General features: G+C 37.3%; 1 protein-coding gene across 1 annotated transcript in view; it reads left to right on the top strand.

The window, feature by feature from the left end:
- Window positions 1-27,986, top strand: part of CTNNA3 (catenin alpha 3) — a 1,723,003-nt gene that overhangs the window by 1,517,894 nt on the left and 177,123 nt on the right. The window contains exon 14 of the mRNA XM_021700133.1: window positions 17,237-17,329. Coding sequence (XP_021555808.1) covers window positions 17,237-17,329 — 93 coding nt within the window. The remainder of the gene's footprint in view (window positions 1-17,236; window positions 17,330-27,986) is intronic.

The raw sequence follows: 27,986 nt of genomic DNA, 5'->3' as shown, positions 1-27,986 counted from the left end.
ACATTATGTATATAGGATACCTGAGTGAACTTTTATGTGGAAAACGTACTCCATAGAGAGAAACACAAAATGTATGAAAGCCACTATCCTTCTCACCTGGGTTATTTTGCAGCTTCTGGCATATAGTTCCATTTGATTAAGGTAACTACAAACATTTGCAATTCCTCCCATTTTGAACCATTTCTCACATCGTTTTAGATCTCTGCTGCCCTCTTGCTCTCTCTTCTGACTTTCTTTTTTACCTTTAGTATGGCTTTTAAAAAGAAGACACTTTCAGGTTTTAAAAATTATTTCACACTTTCTCCGAGTCCAACTTAGCTTCTTGAAGAGTTGATTCTTCTGGACGCCTGGGTGGCTCAGTTGGTTAAGCGACTGCCTTCGGCTCAGGTCATGATCCTGGAGTCCCTGGATCGAGTCCTGCATCGGGCTCCCTGCTCGGCAGTGAGTCTGTTTCTCCCTCTGACCCTCCTCCCTCTCATGTGCTCTCTCTCATTCTCTCTCTCTCTCAAATAAAAAAAAAAGAGTTGATTCTTCTGAGTGTTTTCAATTATCTAACAAAACAAAGTTTAGGTAAAAGTAAAAGGTGATGCTACTTAATGATTTCTTAATTATATTTACAGCTGTCCCCCAATTGATATTCATAACATACTTTAATAATTTTCATATATCTTACTCATTGAGACTTTACAGTCCTTTCATATATAATGAAATGAGTCCCATTTTTAAAGAATGAGGAATCTAGACTTCAGAAGTTTAAAGTAACATAATCAACATTACCTAGTCAGTCAGTGATTGAACCAGGACAAATCTTCTAACACCTGGTCTAATATTCTTTATTTAGTATTCCAAGAACATTATTAGTTAGACATAGTGGGTAATATTTCTTGACATTAGGTAGACCGACATGATAACTGATATTTATGTGAGTGCTTACTCTCTTTTTTTTTACAGCAAGCTTATAATAGAGGTATATCAAAATTAAATATACTTCCCCAATGCCACACAACTAATCTGTGGTGTATCAGAATTGGAATTCATTTTGTTTTTCATTCTGTTGTGCATGGTCTTAATTTATCTCCTATACTGCAATCTTAGGAAAGAGAGAAAAAAAGAAAGTTTTAGCGAGAACCTACTATGTGCCCTGAACTGAGAGACTCTATAAAGCTAGTTTCATATAAAAATGAAAAGTGTGCCTTACATTATGTATATACAGAGTTAAATCCACATCTATCAACTGAATTGACCATAACAACATCTCGATGAAGAAGAGATAAAGTGTAAAACATGAAGAAGGCAGGGATAGCTATCTTTATTTTATGGTACATGAAACCAAATACCAAATAACCTTTCCATAGTCAGAGAATAAATAAGTGATATTATCCCATTGCATGGGGAAACCTGTTTGATACAATATCAGTTCTTTATTGGTCATCCTATAATTAGCAACTACCACATTATCTGTCATTTTAATGAATACATATTAAATAAAAAGTTAATGAATGAAGAAAAAGCAAGGAGGAGAAGCTAGTTATTCTGACTCCTTGCCCACAAACACTGAACTTATTCCTTATTAAGTTCAATATATAATAGAGTTCTTTTTTTTTTCCCATTATACAAAGAGTGCAGAGTTGAGGTCTAAAATGAAAGCAGTATTTTAACAGCCTAATCCCTTAGTAGGATCAAAAGATGCTCAAGCAACATGAGGAATAAAAAATGTATATATATCTACAAGATCCTGGGAAATCTTGAGGAGCACTGGCTGTACTGTTCACTTTAGTATGTAGCTAAAGCAATTTGTAAATATTAGTGATAAAGTAATACAGGGCAGCTTGTAGATTCTAGCAAAACAAATCAAACAGGACATTTTGTATAAACCAAAAAGTTTTCCACTGTGCAAATAAAGATGCATGTTGATAGGAGAATATGAATAATATATTTCAATATTCATGAATTTTGACCAAAACTCAGTGCACAGAACTTAGACTATATTGCATTAGCTTCATAAAGATGATGCCCTCCTATGATTGATGACAGTCCACAACACCTAAACATGCTACACTTCATACCTAGTTAGTAATCCATGAATATCTTCTGAATGTAAACTATGTCTATTTAAAAATGTTCACTTTTTGAATATTAATAAAAAGCAAAGTTTGATACCTTCAAATTTTAAAAGAATAGTGTCACACATACACACACATACATACACACCCCACAGTCATTGAGATTAATTAAATCAAAGTCAATTCTCTTAGATAAAATATGGTATACTATTTCACCTTGCCACACGGATAGCAGGGATCTGGTTTCCAAAGTATATTGTCTCTCCTATTGTAAAACTAATTTTAGAACAATGTCTCCTTTCCAGAGACCATATATTATTTCTTGTTTCTGGATGGGGAATGGGATCTGTAGGGAAAAGGGATTTTTAAGACAGAACAATGTTAGAAAAAGAAATGACCGGCATACTGAATTATTTAAAATAGGTAGAAGATAAGAATAAAAGAAGAGAGTTGAAAAATAAGAAAACAGGGCACCTGGGTGGCTCAGTTGGTTAAGTGACTGCCTTCGGCTCAGGTCATGATCCTGGAGTCCCGGGATCGAGTCCCGCATCGGGCTCCCTGCTGGGCAGGGAGTCTGCTTCTCCCTCTGACCCTCCCCCCTCTCATGTGCTTGCTCTCATTCTCTCTCTCTCATTCTCTCTCTCTCAAATAAATAAATAAATAAATCTTTAAAAAAAAAAGAAAAATAAGAAAACAATAGTTCAGCTGAAGAGTGCTTAGGATCTTTTTGGTCAGGCTGTAAAAAAAATTATTTGTTTATACATAGTATATGTTATTGTTATTTTTATTTATTGTATAACTTCAGTGTTATAAATAGATGACAAATTAATATTGCTCATCTAAAGATAGCCTGAGTGGTTTTTGGGGTCTGGTGACATCTAAGACTACTGCTGGTAAATAGGGATAAAAGGGAGCAATAACGAAAGGGAGGTTACCTGGATAAAAGACAAAGTGACACATCATTAAAGCAGATAAAATACAGTAGATGCCTTCTGTATTTATTACAATGAACATTTGTAATTGCTATTTTATTAATTTACTGTTATGTTTTAAAATGAACTAAACGTATAGTCACATTAGTCATATACAAGAGAAGTCTAGGTATATAATTATCTTTAATTCTTCACATTTAACCCAAAGTTTGATGATGCCTTTCTGAAATAGCATGGACCAACTTCTGCTTACATGTCAAGGATTAAGCTCTCCAGAGTGAAAGTGTAGTAGTACCTAAGCTGTGATTATTAGATAGTCAGCATGGGTAGAATTATTTCCTGGTGGGAACTAAAGGTGGGCAGGAGAGAGGCCTGACTCTCTAGGCTTCAAACCATGTACATACACACAAATACACACACGTGCACATGCACATCTGCTTCATAACTTTATGATTTAGTCAGAATAGTTTCATGTTACCTTGTTGTATGGTTGCTAATATTAACATCCTATAATTTCATTTAAGAAAGGGGTTCTGCTACCAAGTTTTTTGAAAACCATTGCCTTGAATGAAGTAAAAAAAAAAAAGTTTAAAGCTTGGTTTGATATTTTATAAACACAAGTTAAGTGACAGAAAAATCACATTGCTGCTAGAATATATTGGCATTCTCATCAGTGGTCTTTTCCTATTCATGTCCACACAGAAAGCATGCAGTTGGCATTATTCTTACTAAAAGTGTACTGTTTCTTACCTCTAAGCACCTCTGGTATGATGACCCATTGATTAGATGCCTTAATTGAAGCTATTTTTGGTAACAGTTTCACATTTAAAATTAACATTGACAACAAAAATTGAACATTTTGATTAAATATGTGGTCCCTCACTATGAATTGAAATCCATTTTATTAAATAGCAAAAAAGTTTAGATATTAATTGATTAATCATGAACTTACGGTATTCCTCCTTTCACGGACTCATCTGATGTAACTTCAGGTTGCATAGTCCCACTGATAATTATAGTCTTGGGCTAAGCAAACAACTGCTACTTCAGTAATATGTGTCTACATAGGCATTTGAATAAGTAAATGCAAATTTTTGACAGCATTATGGATGTAGAGTTGAATCTAATAAACTGTGCATATTAAAGCATACAATTTGGGTGCCTGGGTAGCTCAGTTGGTTAAGCAACTGCCTTCAGCTCAGGTCATGATCCCGGAATTCTGGGATCGAGTCCCACATCAGGCTCCCGGCTTAGCGGGGAGCCTGCTTCTCCCTCTGGCTCTCTCCCCTCTCATGCTGTTTCTCTCTCTTTCAAATAAATAAATAAAATCTTTAAAAAAAAAAAAAAAGCATACAATTTGGTACGTTTTATAGACAAACATATACAGACTGGAAACTATCACCACAATCATGATAAGAAACATATACATCAAAATCTAAAACTGTAATCTAATCATTCCTTCCCCCTGACCCAAATGACCAGCAATCTGATTTCTGTTCCTATAGGTTGCTTTGTAATTTCTATAAGGTTATATAAATAGAATTATACCATAAGTACTCTTATTTGGCTTCTTTCACTAAGCATAATTATTTTGAGATCCATAAATGTTGTTACTTGTATCAATAATCCATTCCTTTTCATAATTGAATAATATCATACTGAATGGACATAGGGTTGGTTATATCAGCCCTCTGATGAATATCTGAGCTGTATCCATTAGTTGGCTGTTACAAAACTAGCTGCTATGATTATTTGTGAGCAAGTCTTTGTGTGAATATACGTTTTCATTTCTTTGGGTTAAATATCTAGGAGTCAAGTGACTAGATTCTGTGGTATGTATATGCTTAACGTGTTGAGGAACACGTGAACATTTTTTAAACCTAATTTCCCTACTAGGTTTGCCTCTACCACACGTCCTAATTCCATTGATCAGGACAGGTCTGTGTAGAAACAGCATGGTGCATTTGCCATGAGCTAGTTTCACAACCACTTACATCTGACGACATCTTCAACAATGATGTAGTCACTTGCTTCTACAAATAGGCCTTTTAGTTTGGGGACTTAAAAGTCCCTTTATATAGAGAGTATAATTCTTCCTTAGGGGTTGTCCAAATATTTGTTTTGTTGCATTCGAGTATTCTATTTTATATATAAGCTGCCAACTTAAGCTATTTTTTTCTACTAGTGTAGGGAATTCTCATGTCCCATAAAGCAAACTTTAATCCAATAACCCTGAATAATATGTACAAAACTCTAATATAGATCTGAATTACTGTCTTACTGAGCAACATCTCCTCAGTAATGTGGAACTTCTTTCATATTTTTCCATTTTTTAGTTCAGTGAAATAGGAGTGTCAGGTTTGGACACCTTTGCCTTACATAATATCCATGGCTGGAAAACACCAGGCAGTTTTTTGCTTTATTACCATGCCTGCGATTACTTTGCAAATCTAGATAAATGAATTTGGTTAGGACCGTTGATATTATACCTGGCTGCCTTAACAATTTCTGGAAGTAAAACATTTCCTGTAGGTTAAATATATATATCCTCTACTGGGAAATCAAACCACAACTTTCCTTTCCCTCAAAATCTTTGTTAAGGAACACTCTGTAAGGGACTCCTGGGTGGCTCATTTGGTTAAGCAGCTGCCTTCGGCTCAGGTCATGATCCCAGGGTCCCTAGGATCGAGTCCTGCATCTGGCTCTCTGCTCAGCAGGGAGCCTGCTTCTCTCTCTGCCTGCCACTCCTCCTGCTTGTGCTCTCTCTCTCTCTGACAAATAAATAAGTAAAATATTAAAAAAAAAAAAGGAACGCTCTGTAAAACCAGTTTCCAAGACACTGAAAATGTGATACGTGACATAATGAAACAAGGGCTCCTAAACATCCACAGAGCCAAAAGGACACCGTGGAATATGGGGACATAGCCTGGGAGCCAGGTATGGGATATTTCTCTGTTTCTGCTATCACAGTCTTCTGTAGTGTTTGCTCTGATAATGAAGACATATGCCTCAATTTTCCTCTCCCTTATTGAAAGCTTTTGTCTGTGTCCACATCAGCTTCGAGTATCATGCCGTGTCGATAGACCTAGTGCAAAATAACAAGGCCAGCTCCCCCTGCAGTGAGTTTTGCAATCTTGCTTTTTTTTTTTTTTAATGCTGACATGTCCTTGAAATGGCACATTCAACCTGAAGCAGATTTTCTTGTAACACTTATTACTTGTTTTCGCCCCTGATGATAAAGGTAATAATTTATTGTTGTAAAAATTTTAAAATAAAACAATTACGAAGAAGAAAAAGTGCATATAATACCACACAACTCTGTCTCGTATATACGCAATGTTTTATATAATTAGAATATGTATGTATGTATACATTCAGTTAAAAGTATATTGAGTGCATTTTCTTTACCATTAGATATTCTCTGAAACTCTTTTACTTATGTATTTATTTTGAGAGAGAGAGAACACGCACGTGAGTGAGAGTGTGGGTGGGGGAGTGGAGGGGCAGAGGTTGAGAGAGAATCTTAAGCAGACTCTGTGCTGAGTGTAGAGCCCAAGTCGGGGCTCAATCTCACAACTGTGAGATCATGACCTGAGCTGAAATCAAGAGTCAGACACTTAACCGACTGAGCCACCCAGGTACCCCTCTGAAACCCTTATTTTAATATTTTTAGAATAGCTTCTTTGAAACAGAAAAATTAATGAGTTTTCAGTTAGATAACCTCTTGTCAGCTGTCTATTCCAAGGGTAAGAACACAAATTCACATATAGAGAGTCTGTTTGGCATAGAGTTTGATGGAAAGGTGAGACTTTCCTCACTCAAATACAGTAGAATTTGTCTGATCTTCATGGTAGCAGTGTTCATACCAAAAGTTGAAGCTCAGGGTGGTGGTTAGTCATCTGCTGTGGCTGTCATTACTACCCTCACAATTCCTCCTGCCACCACATCATTACCGCCACCTCCACGACTCTTGCCATTATTGTTGTATTGTTTCCAACAACAGCACACCTCCCATCCACAGAGCAGGGGGAGTAATTGTAGTGCCACAATTCTCTATGGCATCATCATCCCCTGCCTATGAAGAACCATCTTCCTATGTAGTCCTGGATAAAACAAGTTTAAAAAAAGTTGTCTCAAACTTCCTGAGAGGTAACAAGTCAAAAGGGACTTGTGATCTAAAGTTGCATGCAGCATTTCAAAAGGGTGTCCTGCTACTTCAAATTTTTCTTAAAAAAATATTCATTTTGTTTCAATGTTCATTGTAAACAAACCTGCAATAGACTTGTAGAGTGAACAATAGAATTGAATGGCATTTTTAAAATCATGTAGTTCAGTCCTTTTCATTTACTTCTGAAGAAGTTGAGTTCTCAACAAGTGAAGTATCTGTTCAAGGTCACAAGCTATTAAAGGGAGCATTTGACTTAGAACCAGATTCTCAGTCTTTATAATATGCTCCACCACAGTTCTAGCCTCAATGTAGGAACTTTGGCAAGATACTTACCTTAGGTTTTCTGCTCATAATTTGGAAATTGAATATAACCTCACAGCTCTGTCCAGAACACATTTAATCGTTTTGCTGATCTGTATAGCTTAATTCATATAGAACTTGAAAAAAAGAAGAAAAAAAAAGAATGACTCAGGAGCATTTTTTTTTCTTTCAAATTTATTGGCATGCTTTTGTTCATGCTAGGGACCAAAATTGAATTCATCTCAAGTTTGGTATAACTTGAAGCCAGGGTGCCATCCTGAGCAATAAGCAGTATTTCTTTCAGTTGAGTTTCTAAAAACAATGTATGGTTCAAGGTAGGTGACAGTGGCGCAATGAAGAAAGGCTGAATCATCTATTTGCTCCAGATGCCAAGTTTACTGAGGTCTAGAAATTATATCCAGCAGGGGGAAGAGGAGATTAAGGACCGATCTACTGGTGTGCTGCTGATCACAATCCCTAAATACCTGGCCTGCCTTGCTCTATAAGCAGTATATTCGTGCTGTTTGAAACTTATTTTCTAGACTTGTAAATTTTTTTTAAAGATTTTATTTATTTATTTGACACAGAGAGAGACAGTGAGAGAGGGAACACAAGCAGGGGGAGTGGGAGAGGGAGAAGCAGGCGTCCCGCCGAGCAGGGAGCCCTATGCGGGGCTCGATCCTAGGACCCTGGGATCATGACCTAAGCCAAAGGCAGTCGCCTAACCAACTGAGCCACCCAGGTGCTCCTAGACTTGTAAATTTTAACTACTCAGTTCCCACATTTACCATGCATTTGTGTCTACCATGCTGGCTCATAAAACAAGCACAGGACCTACTTTGAGGTAGCTGTTTATTAACTGTGCAATGTTGGATAGGTTTTGTTAACTCCAGGGCTCAGTTTCCTCAACTATGGTATTAAAATGGTAACATTTGCCTCTTCAGATTTATTGTTAAGATTGAATGAGAAAAGGAATGTGGAATAACCCAGCAGAGTGCTGTTAATGAATAATATTAAGACCTTGATTAAAAATGATTACCTCACCTTTCTGTTGAATGAATGTCAAGGATCCTGATCTGAACCAGGATGTTTCTCATACTTGAACTTTCCAAAAATATGCTTTCATTCAAACCCTATTCTTCATGGCTTCATTAGTCTTTCATATCTTCATTTAAACGTCAAGCTGGAATACTTCTTATGACAGTTTCCTTGAATTAGATATGCAGTCCTGGGAATTAGAGCTGGATCATCAGCTCATTTGGTGGTTGAATAAATACCACGATATTGATGATGCCACTTTCATTTATGACCCTCTTGCTGATTTGCTGTGTGCTTTTCTACTATTATTAGCCTCATTGGTGTCTTTGGAACAGAGGCATGACTGCCACAGCTTCCTGATAGAAAAAAGGATTAAGGCTAAAATATGCCTTACCATGTGTGATTCTATCATTACTTGAGTCCTTAGAAAGGCTTTATATAAACTTAAGTGATTGTAATGATCACCACTTATGATAATCATCATAAGCCAGGCTCAACCATAAGGCCTTTTGTATGATCCACTATTTGATGTTTGCTGGCCTGGATTGGTTTTTAAGTAGCAAACTAACAGAGCAACTTATTTCATAGAAAATACATGAACAACTAAGATTGTGTCTCCTCTGTCAGCAATATTCTACACGTTCAGGATTTATCTGCCCAGGTTGTCCTATTTGACTACATGTTAAATTATATCCTCTTATACATTGTAGATGTATTCTTTCCTCTTACTTTAGTGTATATTTTTTTTTTATATATTGCAACTTAGCTTTGTCAAACTATATTTCAATTATTGTAGCCTTTAAGGGATATAATACTCACCCAGGCTTCTTAGTTTCACCATATGGAATAATTTATATGGTGTTATATTCTTAGCATATTGGAAAAGAAGAAATGGCTTATGAAACATAGAGGGATGATAATGGTACCTGGAGGCCATTTTGAATTGTTTTTTGAACGATTCTAAGAAGAAAATCTACCAATGATCTATCATGACAAATAGAGATATATGTCTTTATTTACATCATTCTTTATTTCCTTCTCTATTTATGTTCTTCCTTGTATAAATTCACTAAAAACCATATTTATTGTGTGCCTACTTTTTGCCAGGATTTTGTTAGGCACTGGAGTTATAAAACATAATAATACTAGATGCCTTCTCATTCCTTGTGTGAGTGAGCAGATACATGTATTCAGGGGACTGGTATGATGAATTGGAGTGAATTTGGTTTAACTGGAATGAATGGATTTACCAGATCTCTTCTAGTATTGAGGTTTCCTAGTACTGAGGAAACATTTCATCCACATTAATGTTATTTTTTCAGTTTAAGCATGAACTCATAAAATCTTAAAATTTGAGGGACTTACAGAAAATATCAAGTTTTACCTACTTCCCATCCTGATTTTAAAGATGAGAAAATTGAAGCATAGAAAAATTATGACATTTGTCCAACAACATACAACTAATTGGTGACAAAATTAGAATGAAAACCCAGGTATCCCAACTTCGAGTTCATTAATCTACCACAATAGCACAACCCCACCAGCTTTCTGATAATACAAGAAATGTCTTCCCAGGTTAACCTGAGGTACTTTACACTCCTTCCCCTCTTCTGCCTGACATTTCTAAGGAAATTTCTCTATGTCTTACTATTCAATCTCAGTCTCAAACCATGTAACTCTAGGGAGTATCTTTTATTTCCATTTAATATCCTTACCCTTTATCTCTCTTGAGGGCAAGGATTATATTTTATTTGCTCAAGATCCCCAGAATCTAGAAAAATAGCCTGTTTCTATGCATAAAAAATAGACACTCAAATATGTTAGTGAGATGACTTAATTTGATTTTTTTAACCTCTTTAATACTGATCAAGAAAACTTGGACTATCACTGCATATCTTTAGGTAATCATTTCTTCATTACTAATAAAAGTTGAAAGAAGTACCACAGAATGAAAGCAGGTCATTAAATGCCGGCAGTATAACGGCGACCAAGTTCGTAATTTTATTTTCATAAATCTCCTGAGATAGTCTGGCAGGTGTTTGGTTGGAACTAAAATGAATAAACAGTGCCCTCTTCTGTCTGGTAACCATAATGGTGCTATGTGGGGTATGAATTTCAGTCTACAAACTCAGATGTAGAAAAAAAAATGACTTTTTATTTGTATATTCTCTAAGTTAACCTGGTTTTACCTTTGCTCATGGGAATTTAAACATAGTCATTGGAACTTCCCTTTACCTCTATCACTTGTGTTGGACCAGGTGAACCAAAGTTCTAAATCAGTAGGTCTCAAACAGGGGTGATTCCTCCCCCCTCCCCATGGCGGGGGCGGAGGGACATTTAGAAATATCTGCAGATACTTTTGATTGTTACAACTTGGGAGGCTTCCTACTGCATGTAGTGGGTAGAGGCTAGGGATAGTGCTAAACATCCCACAGTATGCAAGATAGTCTCTTGCAACCAGAATTATTTAGAGCAAGATGTCCATAGTGCCAAGTTTGGGAGACTCTTTTCTAGAGGCTTAGACTATATCAAGACATCAGAAAGACCCATCAATTACTTGTCATTTTCCCAAATTGGTTACCAATGAGATACCCATTGTCCTAGCCCATGTAGCTCCTTCAGGTTTACTACTTGCTGTTTCCATGATACTTTATGGGAAGACGTGAAACTCTGGTCTGAGTTTAGAAGATGGTGTTTTCTCTGAAGTTTTTTTTACATCCATACTGAACTTTTAATGGGATATGTAGACATCTTCCTAGTCTTCCAAATCTGAGAATTTTGAGCTCATGGAAGATCTCTCTCTATATACAAAATCTATTATTTCTAATTTCCTAGTCTTTATTTTTAAAAAATGAAATACGGGAATCTTTGCCTCAAACTTTCCCTTAAGCAAAGAATCATTAAATCAACACTTACTGAAGGCAGAAGGGAAAAGACTAAACATTACTCTATAGCTTAAAAATGTTCCTGGGCGCCTGGGTGGCTCAGATGGTTAAGCGTCTGCCTTCGGCTCAGGTCATGATCTCAGGGTCCTGGGATCGAGTCCCGCATCGGGCTCCCTGCTCCTTGGGAGCCTGTTTCTCCCTCTGCCTTTCTCTCTCGCTCTGTCTCTCATGAATAAAAAAAAAAAAAAAAAATCTTTAAAAAAAAAAAAAAAAATGTTCCTTGACATTCTTTTGACATTGATACCAAAGCTTATTAGTCATTAAATCATTTATCCCTTTATTCAGTTAGGATATTTTTATTGAGCATATAGTGTATTTTGTTTCAAGGTGCTCAGAGTGGTAAACAAGACAGACAACATCCTTATTCTCATGGAATTTATGTTCTAATGGGAAAAGACCAAAACATACGTCCTCTCAAAAAAAGAAAAAAGAACAAGAAAAGAAAAATATAATTTCAGGTTATGATCATAACGAGAGAGCTAAAGAAAGAAATACAGGGTAATGTAATAAATAAATGAAGTAGGGGAAGGGATTTCTTTCAGATAGACCAACCAGAGATGACTGGATAGGGCTGAAGATAGCCCATCTGGGCTCCCATGGGGAGCCATGGGAGGCAAGAGAGCAGTAGATACAGAGCCGAAGAGCCTGATGTGGAATGAGCAGATGAGTGGGACATGTTTGAGGAGTAGAAAAGGTGCCTGTGGATGTGTTTTCAGCAAAAAAGGCATTTCTTAGTTTTCTATAATTTGAAATTATGTATTAATATATCTAGTCCTCTTATAAAATGTATTTTAATTCTAGGCTCTTCACTTTGACATTCCAAAATCATTGTGTGTTGTCAGATCAGCTAGGAGGACCTGACTGAGCATGCTATTCCCACTACCTGCTTTGGAAGAAGACTCCCTGTAGCCCCCTTCCTAACAGCTTCCCTGAGTGTCAGACTGTTCCTGATACCTGTGGAGCAGTTACTCGATATTAGTGAGCCAGCGGTGGATAGTCAGAGAAATATGATTTATGACTAACTCACATTTAGGATTTAGAATTCAACCTGAATTTGAGAGGAAAATGTCAAGCATGACTCTTATTCCTAGACTACTTTTTGTCTATTTTTTTTCTGTTTTTTTTCTTCTTTCTCTTCTTTCCTCTTTTCCTTTCCTTCTTTTTTTTCTCTTCGATGACCACAAGTTTCTTATTTACAGATTTTAATGTTAAACATTTACAAAGTCTGTACTAGTGAATTTTTATGTATAATAATACTGCATACTGTCTCATTAGGAATGCTGAAAGAATTAATGAGATAAGGTCCATAGAGAGCATTAAGTGCCTTGGGAAAAAAGATATATAAATGCAGTCATTTCTATATCAGTAAGTATATATATACATTAAAACCACCAATTTATTGTGACCCTGAAGTTTAATGTAACACTATAGTTTATTGCAGCTTCAGTTTCTATATGAAAACCTCAACCTGAATATTTCCAAGTTCTATCTTTTCTGGCCTCTTTTGCATAAAGTAGGGCCTTGTAATAAAATTAATAATAATAATTTATAATAATCATAAACAGTGTTAAACTTCAATACTTTCTAGTCACTGAATAATGTTCCAGTTCATCATCTTATTTTATCCTCACAATGACCCTAAGAATTAGGTAATATTTTTGCCATTTTACCAGTGAGGAAACTAAGCTAATTTCAAATCACTTTGAGCTGCCTAAGAAAGGCTTCACAACAAGAGTTAAAATAAAAAGACATGAAATAGTTTTCCTGAATTCTGATATGAGAAATAAATGAGTAATGACTGAGTTTATTAACACTCTTTCCAGGGCAGGGGCTGGGGGGATGATATCTTCCTCTTGGTTTGGTTTAGAGACAGCCCAGCTCAGAGAGGAGAAGTCATTTCCATCATCACTGAGAATCTATGTGAGAGTGAGTCTTTGCTGGGATGAGCTTAAGGGATAATTTTACTCTTATGCAATGAGTAAAATCAGATCAAAAAAGATCTTTACTTGGACTTTAGGACAAAGCAGTATGTGTGGAATTATATTAAACCCTGTGTAGCATAGCACAACAGATACTCAAAACGGGTTGAATGTAACTAGAAGCAGCTAGTAAGTATCAGATCAATCCAGAATAACAAATCTGGAGTAAAATGGAGGTATCCAAATTGCTACAAATGTTTTATCCAAAAGTATAAAGAGTTTTAATGGGATGGGAGATAGAATAGTGGAGGAAGAGGAAAAAAAGCAATAGAAACAAACTTTTCCTGCATTCCAGCTATCCATGGGCTAAGCAATTCCTACTTAAAGCATCATAGTACAATTGAGCCTCACCACAAACTTCAGGATTAGTTATTATTATCTAAAACTTTGTTCTCATGGACCCTGGGGAAACAAACTGAGGGTTTCAGATGGGAGGGGGTGGGGAGAGGGGGTAACAGTGTGATGGGTATTAAGGAGGGCATATGCTGTGATGAGCACTGGGTGTTATACATAACTACTGAATCATTGAACACTACATCAAAAACTAATGATGTACTATACAGTGACTCACTGAACATAATAAAAAACAAACACAAAAACAAACCTTGTTCTGAGGAAACCAATATTTAAAATGGTACACAAAATGCCAAAGCCCCACAATCACTAATCGGAGGGCCAGAATTCAAATTTAGGTCTGTATTACTCAACATTATTGGGTCTTTCCACTACATGACACTGCTCTAAGACAGTTGGTCTCCCCTCCCCTAGAATGAAATTGATTAAACACACACACACACAAACATACACCTTCCAGATATTTGTACCTTCCAAAGTTACTGGATGCATAGAAGCAAGCTGTGTATAATATAGCGTAGCCCCGCCTTCCTCCCCCCCGTCACAGTGTTTGCTCTATTATTATTTGTCTTCAGCCCTGAAGGAGTTAGTGTCACCTCAAAAGTGATTAGAGTACTCCTATTTCTTTCTTAGTTTCCACTTAAACAATAACATTGTTTATTCAACTTTTTTTTTTTTCAAAGATTTTATTTATTTATTTGAGAGAGAGAGAATGAGAGACAGAGAGCATGAGAGGGAGGAAGGTCAGAGGGAGAAGCAGGCTCCCTGCCGAGCAGGGAGCCCGATGCGGGACTCGATCCCGGGACTCCAGGATCATGACCTGAGCCGAAGGCAGTTGCTTAACCAACTGAGCCACCCAGGCACCCTTCAACTTTTTATTTTTGCAATACCAGCCAACTGCTTGCCTTACAGAATGCAAAATGCTGCCAGCAAATGTTTTGAACACTCCCCCACTGATTTTGTTCCTGAAAAGAAGAGGTCAGTCTTATGTTAAAGACAAAAAAAAAAAAAAAGAGCGCTGAAGGATGTGGGCTTAAATGGTAGGCTTATCTCTTCCTACAGTATCACCAACAAAAATGGTACTTGTGACTTCTGACAGCAGCAGTTGTTCTCAGTTTCTGTTAAATCACTTTATTTTGAGTTGAATAAAATACTGGAATCAATGATGAAGTTATATGTCACTTCATGGTAGAGTATAATCCAAGTAATTAACAGCAAACATTTATAAGGAACAGATCACAGTAGGGGCACCAGGCAGCCGTCCATTGCAAAACAACAGGACCCAAGAAAAGAAATTTGATAACTGAATTTATTCAGCAGTTTCAGGGGCTGGTGATGTATCAAGGAAGGAAATTGCAAAGATTCTTTCTCAAGAATACTGTGGGAAGAATACACAAAAATGGCTAATAATAAAACACGTGATTGTGTAGAAATTCCACAGTGGTAAACTCATGTTATTAATACCTAAGGAAAAAGAATAAATTGCCCTGTGAGCCTAGCTGCACATAGTCGCTGCAAAGAGGGGCTGCATGTAGAGATAAAAATATACAACAGTTACTCAAACATATCAGAGCCCTTGGCAAGAGGGGGACTATTAATATCCAATAGGAGTCGGTTGACATAAATGGAGAGGGTTGAGTGATGCTCAGGGCAAGGGTTAGAAAGCAAAGAAAATGCTGGTTAAAGATCCATGAGATGGGAACGAATCTGAGGCCGTTAGTGGTAGGAAATAGGTAGTTTTGCTCCACAGTGTGAGCTAATTATGGCAAGTTCCCATCTCTGGAGTGGTCCCAAGGGAAGGTAAACTCTCCACAGCTCTGAAAATAAACAAAGGGCCTGTGTGCAGAGCAAGGTTTAAGGGAAACCAGGGTCGGACTGAGGAGGCAACCTTGGCCCTCGCCCAGTTTTTAACAGCCAGGTGTAGAGAAGAGATCTCCCACTTCACATTTGTTTGCTTTTCATGAAACCTGTTTGATTTCTGGATTTCTTACCTAGGCTCTGTATTACATGAATCATACATAATTTAAATGAAAACAAATATCAAATTAATTCTTGTTAAGTACTTTTACTTGGATTTGCAATAGTGACAGCTATCTTTACATTATTGTCCCATTGAGATTAAGGAGAAGAGATTGAGATTAGATTAGATACTTAAGATTAGATGAAGATTAAGATTGGCTACTACAGCATAAAACAAAAAAAATTGAAATACAGAAGATGGAAGCACAGTAGAGGTACAGTGAGGACAAGTGTTTGCTGTTGCCATTGATATGTTTTGTTTTGCTCATATCCAGTGTTCTTTTCAGCTATCACTGATAATTTTGCTTCATCCATTCAAAAGTATGGATGTACTTCATTGTAGTGATACGACAGTAAGCAGGGCAGACCCAGTCCTTGCATCACAGGGTAAACAAGGACTGGCTGCTTGATTCAGCAACAACGCTGCAGTCAAGTCTGGTGAACATCAGGACAGTGGAAGTGGAGAGGTCAGGGAAAGCTTGGCAGAGGAATCCAACCCCGTCCAGCTCTTCCTGAGCCAGACACCACCCAGATACAAGATGTTTAAGCTGAAACTGAAAAAAAGAAACGGAAGTAGGTTAGCTATTTAGACACCGAAGTTAAAATATTTATTATTTAATTTCCTAGAAAATTTAAATTCTTAGTAATTTTTGGTGCCATTATCATGTCATATAGTTTTAATTAGAATTATGCCATCTATTTATCACACACGAACACCTTGGTTTGTGATGAGCACATAGGGATAGCCAAATCGCTATTCACCCCCAAAAAACTTCCTCCTGATTATTTTGCTTTCTTTTTCTTTCAAAATTTATTGGAATATAATTCATATACCCTAACATTCACCATTTTAAAGTATAAAACGGGGTTATTTAGTATATGCACATGATCATGTGATCATCACCACTATCTAATTCTAGGACATTGTGAGCATCCCAAAGAGAGACTGAATACCCATAAGCGGTCATTGCCCACTCCCTCCTTCCCCCTCCTTTAAGAACTACTAATCAAATTTCTGTCTCTACAGACTTGCCTATTCTAGACATTTCATACAAATGGAATCACACAACATGTGGTCTTTTGTGATTGACTTCTTTCACTTATCATAACATCTTCAAGGTTCATCTATGTCACAGCATGTATCAGTACTCTGTTTCTTTTTATAGCCAAATAATATTCTATTCTATAGAATTTTGTTTATTCCTCAGTAGATATATGTTTGAGTTGTTTCCACTTTTTGGCTATTATGATTGGTGCAGCTATGAACATTTCTTTTTCCAAGTTTTTGTGTGGACACTTATTTTCATTTCTCTTGGGTATATACCTAGGAGTAGGATTTCTGGGTCATATTGGTAACTCTGTGCTTTCTTCTTGAAGTACTGCCAGACTTTTTTCCATTTTGCATTCTCACCAGCAATGTTTTGCTTTCTTTTTATAGACCCCGGAGGAACTGGAGGATGTTTCTGACTTGGAGGAGGAACATGAGGTGCGCAGTCACACCAGCATTCAGACTGAAGGGAAGACTGACCGGGTAAGTCACCTCCCTGGGAGGAGAGCTGTAGGCTGTGCCCTCTTCTTGTCAATCAGACAGCCTCTCACAGGTGGGACTCCAGGATGTGGAGATGGTTTTGCAAAAGCCTGGGAAGAAGAGCTTCAGAATGCAGGGGCCACAGCATGAGGGGACTTACTTCCTTGACCTTGAAAACGTCCTTGATCTTGAAAACAGTGAGACCATTTCTGGTCAGGTAGCAAATCACTACATGCCACTTTTGATCTTTATAGCAGTCATGGAAATATGGAATTGAAATGTGTACACATTTGTTTAAAGTAGAAAAGAGAAAACAAGAAGTTATAAATATACTCTGAAATTCTAGAAAAAAAAATATTTCTGAGAAACTACCCCTATACTTTTCTTCCTTTCTGCAATGCTGCCTTCTCTTCTTACCTTCAACACACACACACACACACACACACACACACACCCCTCTGAAGATGCTAACCAACTTCTGAATTACTCTGAGGTATTGTATTTCACTTTACTTATACCCTTATACCCAGTGCTTGGGAATCTGTGAAAGTTTGGTTTCCTAGCCAATGATAGCTTGCAACTGCAGACCAGACTACAGAACTTGGGTCTGAAAGCCAGGCAGTATAACATGGTAGCTAAGACTGCCCCAGAACACATCTGAATTAGCCATTTCCTGTGTCACCTGGGAAACTCACTCAGCCTTTCTCTTACTTGGTTCCCTGATTTGTAAAGTGAGGATACTAAGAGTACTCTCTATATGTGGATTATTGTGGGAATAACTCAGCTAACTAGTAGAGCACTCAACACACTGCTTAGCTCCTAGTAAGTTCTCAATAGTCATGAGTTATTATTTGTAGTTGTCGTAGGGATAGTATAATTATCATCACCATTATTACTGCTATTAATTAGTTAAATTCAGTGACATTACATTTGGAGATGGATAGGAAATGATAAATTTAAGAAAGTTCCATGTGTTCAAATGTTCAGATTACTTAGAACTGATATATATTAGTCGTAACACCTGTGTTTTATTAGAAATGGTGGTTTTCTTGAGTTTCCATTCCTTGCTGATTATTTGGGTTAATTCCCAGCCCTCTAGAAGCCAGTTCATGTTGGGAACTGTCTGGGGGCACCCAACATCTGAAAGAAGTTTCCTTCCAATCTAGTAGGCATCTTTGGTAAGACCTCAATTTTTCCAAATGGCAATGGAATGGGAAATAAGTTTTGCTAATGGCATAGTTTGCTTATGCTTTCAGGTAAGTGAGTGAGTGATTCACTTCAGCTATGGCTAAGCCATGGAGGTGGAGGGTAGTTGTCAGGATTTACAAAGTAACTGATAGGAGGAAATTTTGTTAAAATAAATGTACCTTAGAAAGATGCTGGGATTAGGATAAACATGCCATAGTTCTCATTCTGGATCATCACATGTAGACAATGAAGCCTTGGTTAAGACCTTAAAGCTTAGAAACTTCAAGTTTCTTTATCTGAAAATGAGAAAAATAGTATCATACCTTCTTACAGCATTATTGATAACTTCAAAGAAGATAATGCAAATGAAAGTGTTTTATAAACGTTAAAATTTATATGCTAAGAAAATAAGCTTATTACTACTATTTTGATTTGTGTTTTTGTTCTTGGCTGGGGTTACAGGCCAGCTAGATGGCAACCGGACTATTGTAGGTTAAGAAGTTGATGATCTCCATGGTCCTGGATCTTAAGAATCTTTCATAGAAGCCACTGTTCCTAACCATGTAGAAATCACCCTGGAGCTGCTCTGTATTCTGGATTTGTGTTCCACTGTGCACAGCTCCCTGGCAGGCCAGTTCATTTGGAATGCACCTGGGCAATACCCTCACTGCTGTCTCGTGGCAAGATAGATCCCTAACCATCAAATCTACTGAAAGCAACGTTATATTCAACCTGGCCACTCTCTGCTCTAGTAAATCTCTCTGCATAAATTCCAAGTAGTTTAGATTTTCTTCACTTCCTGCCTTGAGGCTTTTCTGAAATTGCTCTGTGGAGTATTAATGCTTCACATAAGATTGTGTATGTATTAGGATATCTGAACAGCTTCCTGGGGAATTCCACAGAGCAACCTTGATGAATACTCTTATATTCCCTGGATGGGCCATTTTGCATTTTCCATAGGTCTTCAAAGGATTCCCAGGGGGATCAAGCCACACCTCCCACCACGGTGAACAGCTTGATAATATACCTTTGGATTTGCTCTCCTTTTTTTTTCCCTGATCCATTTTTCCCAGGCTCCTGGTTCAGTTCCCCAAGATTTCATCCCAGAATCAGCTACCTTCCATTCTTAGGCTCTGCTTTTGAGGGAAAACAAGAAAAGATAGTCACAGTATATAAACTACTGAATTATCACATTAACTTTGCTATATTGATACATTATCCCGGTTTTACTAATAAGATCACTGAGGTGCAGATTTATATAACTTGTCTAGTAAGTGGGTTATGTTTTCAGACAAAGAACTTTGGTGATTACCACATCAGCGCACTTAAAACATAGAGTTAGTGGAATGAATCTTTTACTAAGAAGCAAACAAACCACCACCACCACCACAATAAACTTGATTCACCATCAATGGAATGAAAGGATGCTGGTCTGAGAACTGGAGGAAGGATACAAATTTTCTTTTAAAATTTAAATAATGATTATCATAAAGCATGGATGGTTTAACTCAAATAACAACCTCTTATTGAAAATCTGATTTGGGGACGCCTGGGTGGCTCAGTCGGTTAAGCGTCTGCCTTCGGCTCAGGTCATGATCCCAGGGTCCTGGGATCGAGTCCCGCATCGGGCTCCCTGCTCCGCGGGGAGCCTGCTTCTCCCTCTGCCTCTGTCTCTCTCTCTGTCTCTCACGAATAAATAAATAAAATCTTTAAAAAAAAAAAAAAAAAAAAAAAGAAAATCTGATTTGTATCAACAAAACCAAAAGACAACCGACAGAATGTGAGAAGATATTTGCAAATGACATATCAGTTAAAGGGCTAGTATCCAAAATCTATAAAGAACTTAGCAAACTCAACACCCAGAGAACAAATAATCCAATCAAGACATGAGTAGAAGACATGAACAGACATTTCTGCAAAGAAGATATCCAAATGGCCAATAGACACATGAAAAAGTGCTCAATATTACTCGGCATTAGGGAAATACAAATCAAAGCCTCAATGAGATACCACCTCACATCGGTCAGAATGGCTAAAATTAAGAAGTCAGGAAATGACAGATGTTAGCAGGGATGCAGAGAAAGGGGAACCCTCCTACACTGTTGGTGGGAATGCAAGCTGGTGCAGCCACTCTGGAAAACAGCACAGAGGTTCCTCAAAAAGTTGAAAATAGAGCTACTGTATGACCCAGCAATTGCACTACTGGGTATTTACCCCAAAGATACAAATGTAGGGATCCGAAGGGGTATGTGCACCCCAATGTTTCTAGAAGCAATGTCCACAATAGTCAAACTATGGAAAGAGCCAAGATGTCCATCAACAGATGAATGGATAAAGAAGAGGTAGTATATATATATACAATGGAATATTATGCAGCCATCAAAAAATGAAATCTTGCCATTTGCAATGATGTGGATGGAACTAGAGGGTATTATGCTAAGCGAAATAAGTCAATCAGAGAACTCACTGATATGAGGAATTTGAGAAACAAGACAGAAGATCATAGGGGAAGGGAGGGAAAAATGAAACAAAATGAAACCAGAGAGAGACAAACCATAAGAGTCTCTTAATCTCAGGAAACAAACTGAGGGTTGCTGGAGTGGAAGGGGGTGGAAGGGATAGGGTGGCTGGGTGATGGACATTGGGGAGGGTATGTGCTATGGTGAGCACTGTGAATTGTGAAAGACTGATGAATCACAGACCTGTACTCCTGAAACAAATAATACATTATATGTTAATAAAAAATAAAAAAAAATCTGATTTGTGAGTTTATTCCTACAGATTCTGTGCTCATGGTAGACCAGCTCAAACTGTCCCCCATCCAAACCATTTGAGCAAAATGATCATGTTTAGGCAGGTTTTATGATGTCTCTCAGACATCTGGCACTCCTAACAGACCCCATATTCTCTATAATTATACCTCTATGCTTATCTTTCTATGTTCAGTCTCCTATCCATTTGAGACTTTATCTCTGTATTCTATCCAGCATTCCAGAAGTTTGCATCCATTGGACTGAGTATGCCTTTTGACACATTTTCCAGATATCATCGGGTTGAGAAGATACCATAATATTTTGAAGTGGATTCTGTTGAGAATTTTTTGAATACTCATGCCATGCCCAATGAGGAATTTCTGGTCACTGAACAAGACATGTGTTTGGGTTCCTTTTTGTTTGCTGCTTAATGCCTTTTTGGTTCTTGGCTTATGCAGACTCTGCTATATGGAACATGCAGTAGAACCAATTTCAGGCACTGTTTAGTAATGGAGTGACAGTTATTTATTATCATTTTACTTTCTGCATTTCACTCCTAGTAGCTTTGGCTTAACATCATCTGTTATTGCTGTCATCAGTGGCAAATACCACTGGGCATTGTAAAGGTCTATAACCAACAAGTAATGATTTAGAGTCCATGGTCAATGAGAGCGAAATACTAAAAGACCAATAGTGCATGCCTTATGAAGTAACAGAGGGACAGCAGTGGAAATTAGTGATTATCTTAATTATTAAACACGAATACTCACTGGACCAATACTGTGGTTATATCCAATAATCAGGCATTCCACAGTGATATAGGAGTATGATTTTGCTATAGGTTTACAGAACATTCTTTAAAGATCTCATTGTTTATTCTGTTCATTCTCTTAGCAAGGATAAAATAGAAATCTTTTATCTTAAAAACTCAAATTCAAAAGAAACATGAAAATAGACTCCTGTTAAAATCATCAAATTTCTAAACCTACTGATAATAAGACTTTTTGGTAAGTCCTAAAAGCTTTCTAAAAGATTATACTAAATACATGCTAACTCATATTTTCTATTTAAACAGAACAGGGCCAGTTATCACTTAACACTTTATATCTTACAGAATATTTCCAAATTGGTGTCTTACATAACAAAAGCCCTGGAGTTTTTCTTTTTCCCTTGATTTTACTAACTAGGGAATTTAACTCAAAGAATTTCAGTAGTATATGCAAATCGTGTAGAATGGAACCAAATCCCAGGTCTTCCGGCACGAACCACACTCTGTGCAGTGTAGCACACTTGTAAATTGGGTAGAATCTCACCATCCCTTAAGATCTCATTGCCCTCCTATTGTTACAGCCAGTATTATGGAGTTGGTATTATCATTTCTCTACTAGAAAATGATTCCTGAAGACCATAAACCATAAGTATCAGATCTGCTTAAGCCTCACAAGTTTTGAAATGTCTCAATGGTATAATCTCACATCAATAACAAAACCATTTTGTTGGTTACCATTTAGAAACTACATAGTGATGCCCAGACCTTGTCAGTCTTTCCCTGGTGGATCATTTCACCTTGATGAAATGGAATATTAATCAGATAGAGTCAGATAGTGGCAGACCTTGTAGGACAACAATCCTGGGTCTCCAAGCACAGAATCCAGAAAAGAGAGGCAGTTACTCCTCAGTTTCTTATCACATTGGCCTCTGTGATATTTCAATAGAAGGAGCATTCTAATTTCTAGATTTCCCCCCTCATTTATTATCTGCAGTAGGGGCAGCAGGAAATAAATAGCATCAGCAGGGTGGTGGCTAAAAGTATGTTTCTCATGCCTATCTGGAGTTTTAGAAAGACTTAAGACAATATGGGGCACCTGGGTGGTTCAGTCTGAAATATCTGACTTGATCCGAGGCTTGTGAGTTCAAGCCCCATGTTGGGCCCCTTGCTGGGCATTGAACTTACTTTTAAAAAAAGACAATAAAATAGATTGAAAGAGAGTTTTGTGAGTGGAATGGGTGAGCAAGTGACTCGCCTTTGCTAGCATTGCCTTATAATATAGAAGTGTATGAACTTGGGAGTCATGTAAGCCTTGGTTCAAATCTGGGTTCCACCCATTGCTATCCATATGATCCTGGAAAAGTTAGTTTACATTTCAAACTGCTTTCTCATCTGTAAAATTGTGATGATAATAATAATAATAGTATCTATTTTATAGTTGTTCTTGAAGATTAAACTAGATAACATGAAAAATTTCAGTTCAGTTCTTGACACATAAGTGCTCAGTCAATTTTGATTTTTATAAAAAATGAATTTCGTGGTAAGTGTAGACTTGTGTGTTATTGTTATACTTTGACTTCCTTTTGAGTAGATCAAGAAGCTTTGTAAATAAAAGTCTCAGTCTTCTAGTATGAGACTCCTTTGGTTTCTTAGTTTTGTTGTGCTAAACATTTTGACATGCTGGAAATTCTATTACCAAAAGTCTTTTGAAGCGGGTTTTTTTTTTTTTTTTTTTTTTCACCAGGAGGAGGACTTATCAGAAACTGCTTCAGTATGTTAGAAGGAAGATGGCATTAATGTGATTTTTAATGATGCTGGCACTTTTATGTATATCTAATTCACATACATAATGTAAAACTGAAATAGTGATCACAAAAACCAACTCTTGGGGCACCTGGGTGGCTCAGTCGTTAAGCGTCTGCCTTTGGCTCAGGTCATGATCCCAGGGTCCAGGGATCGAGCCCCGCATCGGGCTCCCTGCTCCGCGGGAGGCCTGCTTCTCCCACTCCCTCTCCCACTCCCCCTGCTTGTGTTCCCTCTCTCGCTGTGTCTCTCTCTGTCATATAAATAAATAAAATTAAAAAAAAAACTCTTGATAGTAGGATAAAACAGAAAATTTGACACAATAATTGTCAAGTTTGTATTTTCTTTATTGAATGCCCTGCCCTGGGAGTTTTTCTTTTTTGTGGAATGTTGGTACTGTGGTGATCCATTAGTTTCTATTTCTCTCAGTCTTCACTTACCTTCATCAAATTATATAGGACTTAATTTCCAAAGTTTATGGTACATACTCAAAAAAAAAAAAAAAGAAAAAAAAAAAAGTCATCCATCCTGACATTTATAGAATGCATGTTAGGACCAGTTTTTCAAGCAGTCATTTAAAATCACCTTGTATTGAATGAAATCTTATCATTTGCAACAACATGGATGGATCTAATAATGGATCTAGAGAGATAATGCTAAGTGAAATAAGGCAGTCAGAGAAAGATAAATACCATATGATTTCATTCATATGTAGAATTGAAGAAACAAGATAAATGAAAAAATTTAAAAAGAGGCAAACCAAAAACAAAACAAAAACCAGACTCTTAACTACAGAGAACAAACTGATGGTTACTACAGGGGAGGTGGGTGGGGGTTTGGGTGAAATAGGTGATGGGGATTAAGAGTACACTCATCATGATGAGCACTGAGTAATGTATAGAATTGTTGAATCACTGTATTGTACACCTGAAAGTAATATAACACTGTATGTTAACTATACTGGAATTAAAATAAAAAATAAAATTTCCTTTTATTTCTCTACTCCTGTCCAAGAAGAACATATGTTCTAGTGGTTCTTCCTTCTGCCTATACAGCTTGAAAGGCAATAGGTCTAAATACTAAATAGAAGATTTTATTCTGTTTCACAGAATTTAAACTTTGATGATAGTGTCTTGTAGATAAGAACTGAAAGAGGAAACTCATTTAACATAACTGACAAAGGCCAGATTTTCATTTGAAAGTATTTGAAGTTGTGGTCTCTGAATGCTGAAATTCAGTTTAGTGAACAAAACATTAAAAAAAAAAACCACTTAGAAATTTATAATTTCAATTGTAGTCAGATCATATTTCAGCATGATAAAATTATACCACCTTTTTAAAGATATATTATTCGTCATATTTACTGATGATCCAAAATTAAGGAAATTGTAATGTAGTCTTTGATGATTAAGATCTGTCATATCTTTAATAGTATCTTCCCTTAAGAGCATATAGTTTGTAAGTCTGCTCTGCCTTAAAGAATATCTTGGAGTCCACTGAGTTTATATAACTTCTATACATAGAAGTAAATTGGGACAGAAATAAGAACAGTTGCCTAGGTTACTGGACACAACCTCAAAACGTCAACAGAAGCAAATGAATTGGAGCATGTCAAATGTTAAAATACAGGAGATATTTCTTGGGGTAAAAAAAAAAAAAAGCCATGTACACTCTAACATCATGTTGGTGATTGGGAGAACGTCCTCCTTGCGGCTTTTTTACGATGCTGACTCACCTGAATATCCTCCACCATCATGATAGAAAAAATGTCATGAATGGGTAGTTTATTTTAAAAACTGGAAACATTTTAATAGGCCCTACTTATTATCAGAATACACTCTCAGTAACTCCAGTTTATACTGAATTAACATACAAAATATGGTAAGACATGACCTCAATACCTTTTTCATGATATAATTTGGTTTAGGTTACTATCAGAAATGCAACTTGCATAAGCCTGGGTGAAGTTACATTACTCAAGCAGCGCTACACTAGGCAATGCATTTTCTCTTCATTGGTCTCTTTAATTTCTGTTGCGTACTTGGCAATAACTCTGCTTTCCTATCTTTCTGGGTGATCGTTCTTTTTTTTTTAAGATTTTATTTATTTATTTGAGAGAGAGAGAATGAGATAGAGAGAGAGAGAGCATGAGAGGGGGGAGGGTCAGAGGGAGAAGCAGACTCCCTGCTGAGCAGGGAGCCCAATGCGGGACTCGATCCCAGGACTCCAGGATCATGACCTGAGCCGAAGGCAGTTGCTTAACCAACTGAGCCACCCAGGTGCCCCTGGGTGATCGTTCTTAGTGCTTCATGGTTTCCTCTTCCTCTATCTACTTCTCAAGCATTAGGGTTCACTGGAGTTCTGATCTAAGCTCTATAGTCCTCCAATTCTTCCATTTTTCCTGAACACTCTCATGCAGTCCCAAGATTTCAGATGTCTTACGTAGACAAGAGAATGTAGCCACATCCTGTCTCGTGAGCTCTGACTATTTATATTGGTAGGCCTGTAAGTTTCCTCTCTTTGCGTGGCTTATAGGTTCTTGTGGCATTTGCTGTTTCCAAGCCTGAATGCATCGCCTTACCCTACAAATCTACTCTAACCCCTATATTCCTTATAACACTTCTGTACATTTGGTGGAACACATCTGAACCTGGGAATAATTTTTTACTCCCCTCCACAGCTAGGCATACAACATGTCCCAACTTTACTATCTTCTAAATATTTTCTGAACTTTTCTATTTTTTTTTTTTTACCACCTCCACTATCACTTCAAAGAAAATGTTGCATTGGACAAAGTTAAACAGGAAAGGAAGACTTTATTCAAGGCTATTGCAGTAAGGGAGAGAGATCGGAACTTTGCATTTGACTCTCCTGGAACAAAGGGATGAAAATTTTTCAGAGATGGGGTGAGGGAGATTATAGGCCTTCTGTTTTTGCTAATTGGCTTTGCCCAAAGGAAAAGTGAAATTTCTCTATCTTTATGAAAGGAGGTACTTTTACAACTTGGAGCCAGGTGCCTCTAAAGAGGTTCCCGCCCTCCCCCAGACCCTGGGGGTATGGGCTCTATGTTCCTTGATGATGGCATGTCAAAGGGACAGCTCCCTAGTTCTTGAGAAAGACAGTCCTTGTTTGGAAAGCTGCTGAGAAACATCTAGAAATATTTACATCTTAAAGGGGCAGAGAAAGAATGTACAATTACAAGTTTTGTAAAGTATATACTGTAAGAAAAGAAAGATCAGGGACCTAGAGTCAGAAAGAAGCCTGTCTAAAATTTAGTCAAGCTGAGGAGAACATTAAGTCCATCTTGGTCACTATCTTAGGACAGGTCCTGTCATCTCTCACCTAGATTTTCTTTAGAAGATTCCTGCTAAATTGTCTCCTGCCTTTAGTAAACTTTCATTCTCTCACTTGAACTTAAGATGATATTTTGAAAGTACAAATCTATCCTCTATCACCATGCATAAAATCCCTTCAAGGTCTCAGTGTCTCCCCTTGTCCTTAGCATGAAATCCAGTCCCTCAATGCCCTAAGAGAACCAGGTTCTGCTTCCTGCTTTTCTCTTCAGCCTCATATTTCATACTTTCTCTCCAACCCTTTTTCATTGTATATATGTCTTCCTTCCTCTAAGCACCAGGCTCTCCCTCACATCCCTCTCTGAGGTGAACAATTCCCTCAACTCACCATCCTGCTCTTCACCAAGAATACCTGCTCATCATTAGGATTCCAGATTAGCCTCGACTTCACTAATACAAATTGAAGTGTAGTTTCCTTCCAACATTCAGGCCTAGATCTGAATGTAGGACAGAGAGATTCCCATATCGTGACATTCATTGTGTATGCATAATTTCTTACATAATCGTGTTTCTTCTCCACTCATTAAACCTCACTAAACCTGCTCTAATGAAGAGCAGGGAACATGGTTTTTGTCGCATTTAGTGCTACGTTTACAGAATGTCACACACTGCCTGGTATACGAAATGAGAGACGATGAGGAGAACCTTCCTTTTGTAAGACATCTTACCTCAAAAGTATACTGTTCCTCAATATATTGAACCCAGGGGATTGCATTAATTTCTTTCTTGCTCTTTCTTCCTTCCAACGGTTGTACCTACTTGTGCCAGATAAATCTTACTATAAATTGCTAGGT

This window comes from Neomonachus schauinslandi, chromosome 6, assembly GCF_002201575.2.
Source record: "Neomonachus schauinslandi chromosome 6, ASM220157v2, whole genome shotgun sequence".
NCBI lineage: Eukaryota > Metazoa > Chordata > Mammalia > Carnivora > Phocidae > Neomonachus > Neomonachus schauinslandi.
The sequence above is the reverse complement of the archived record's forward strand: the minus strand, read 5'-3'. Positions and strand labels throughout refer to the sequence as shown.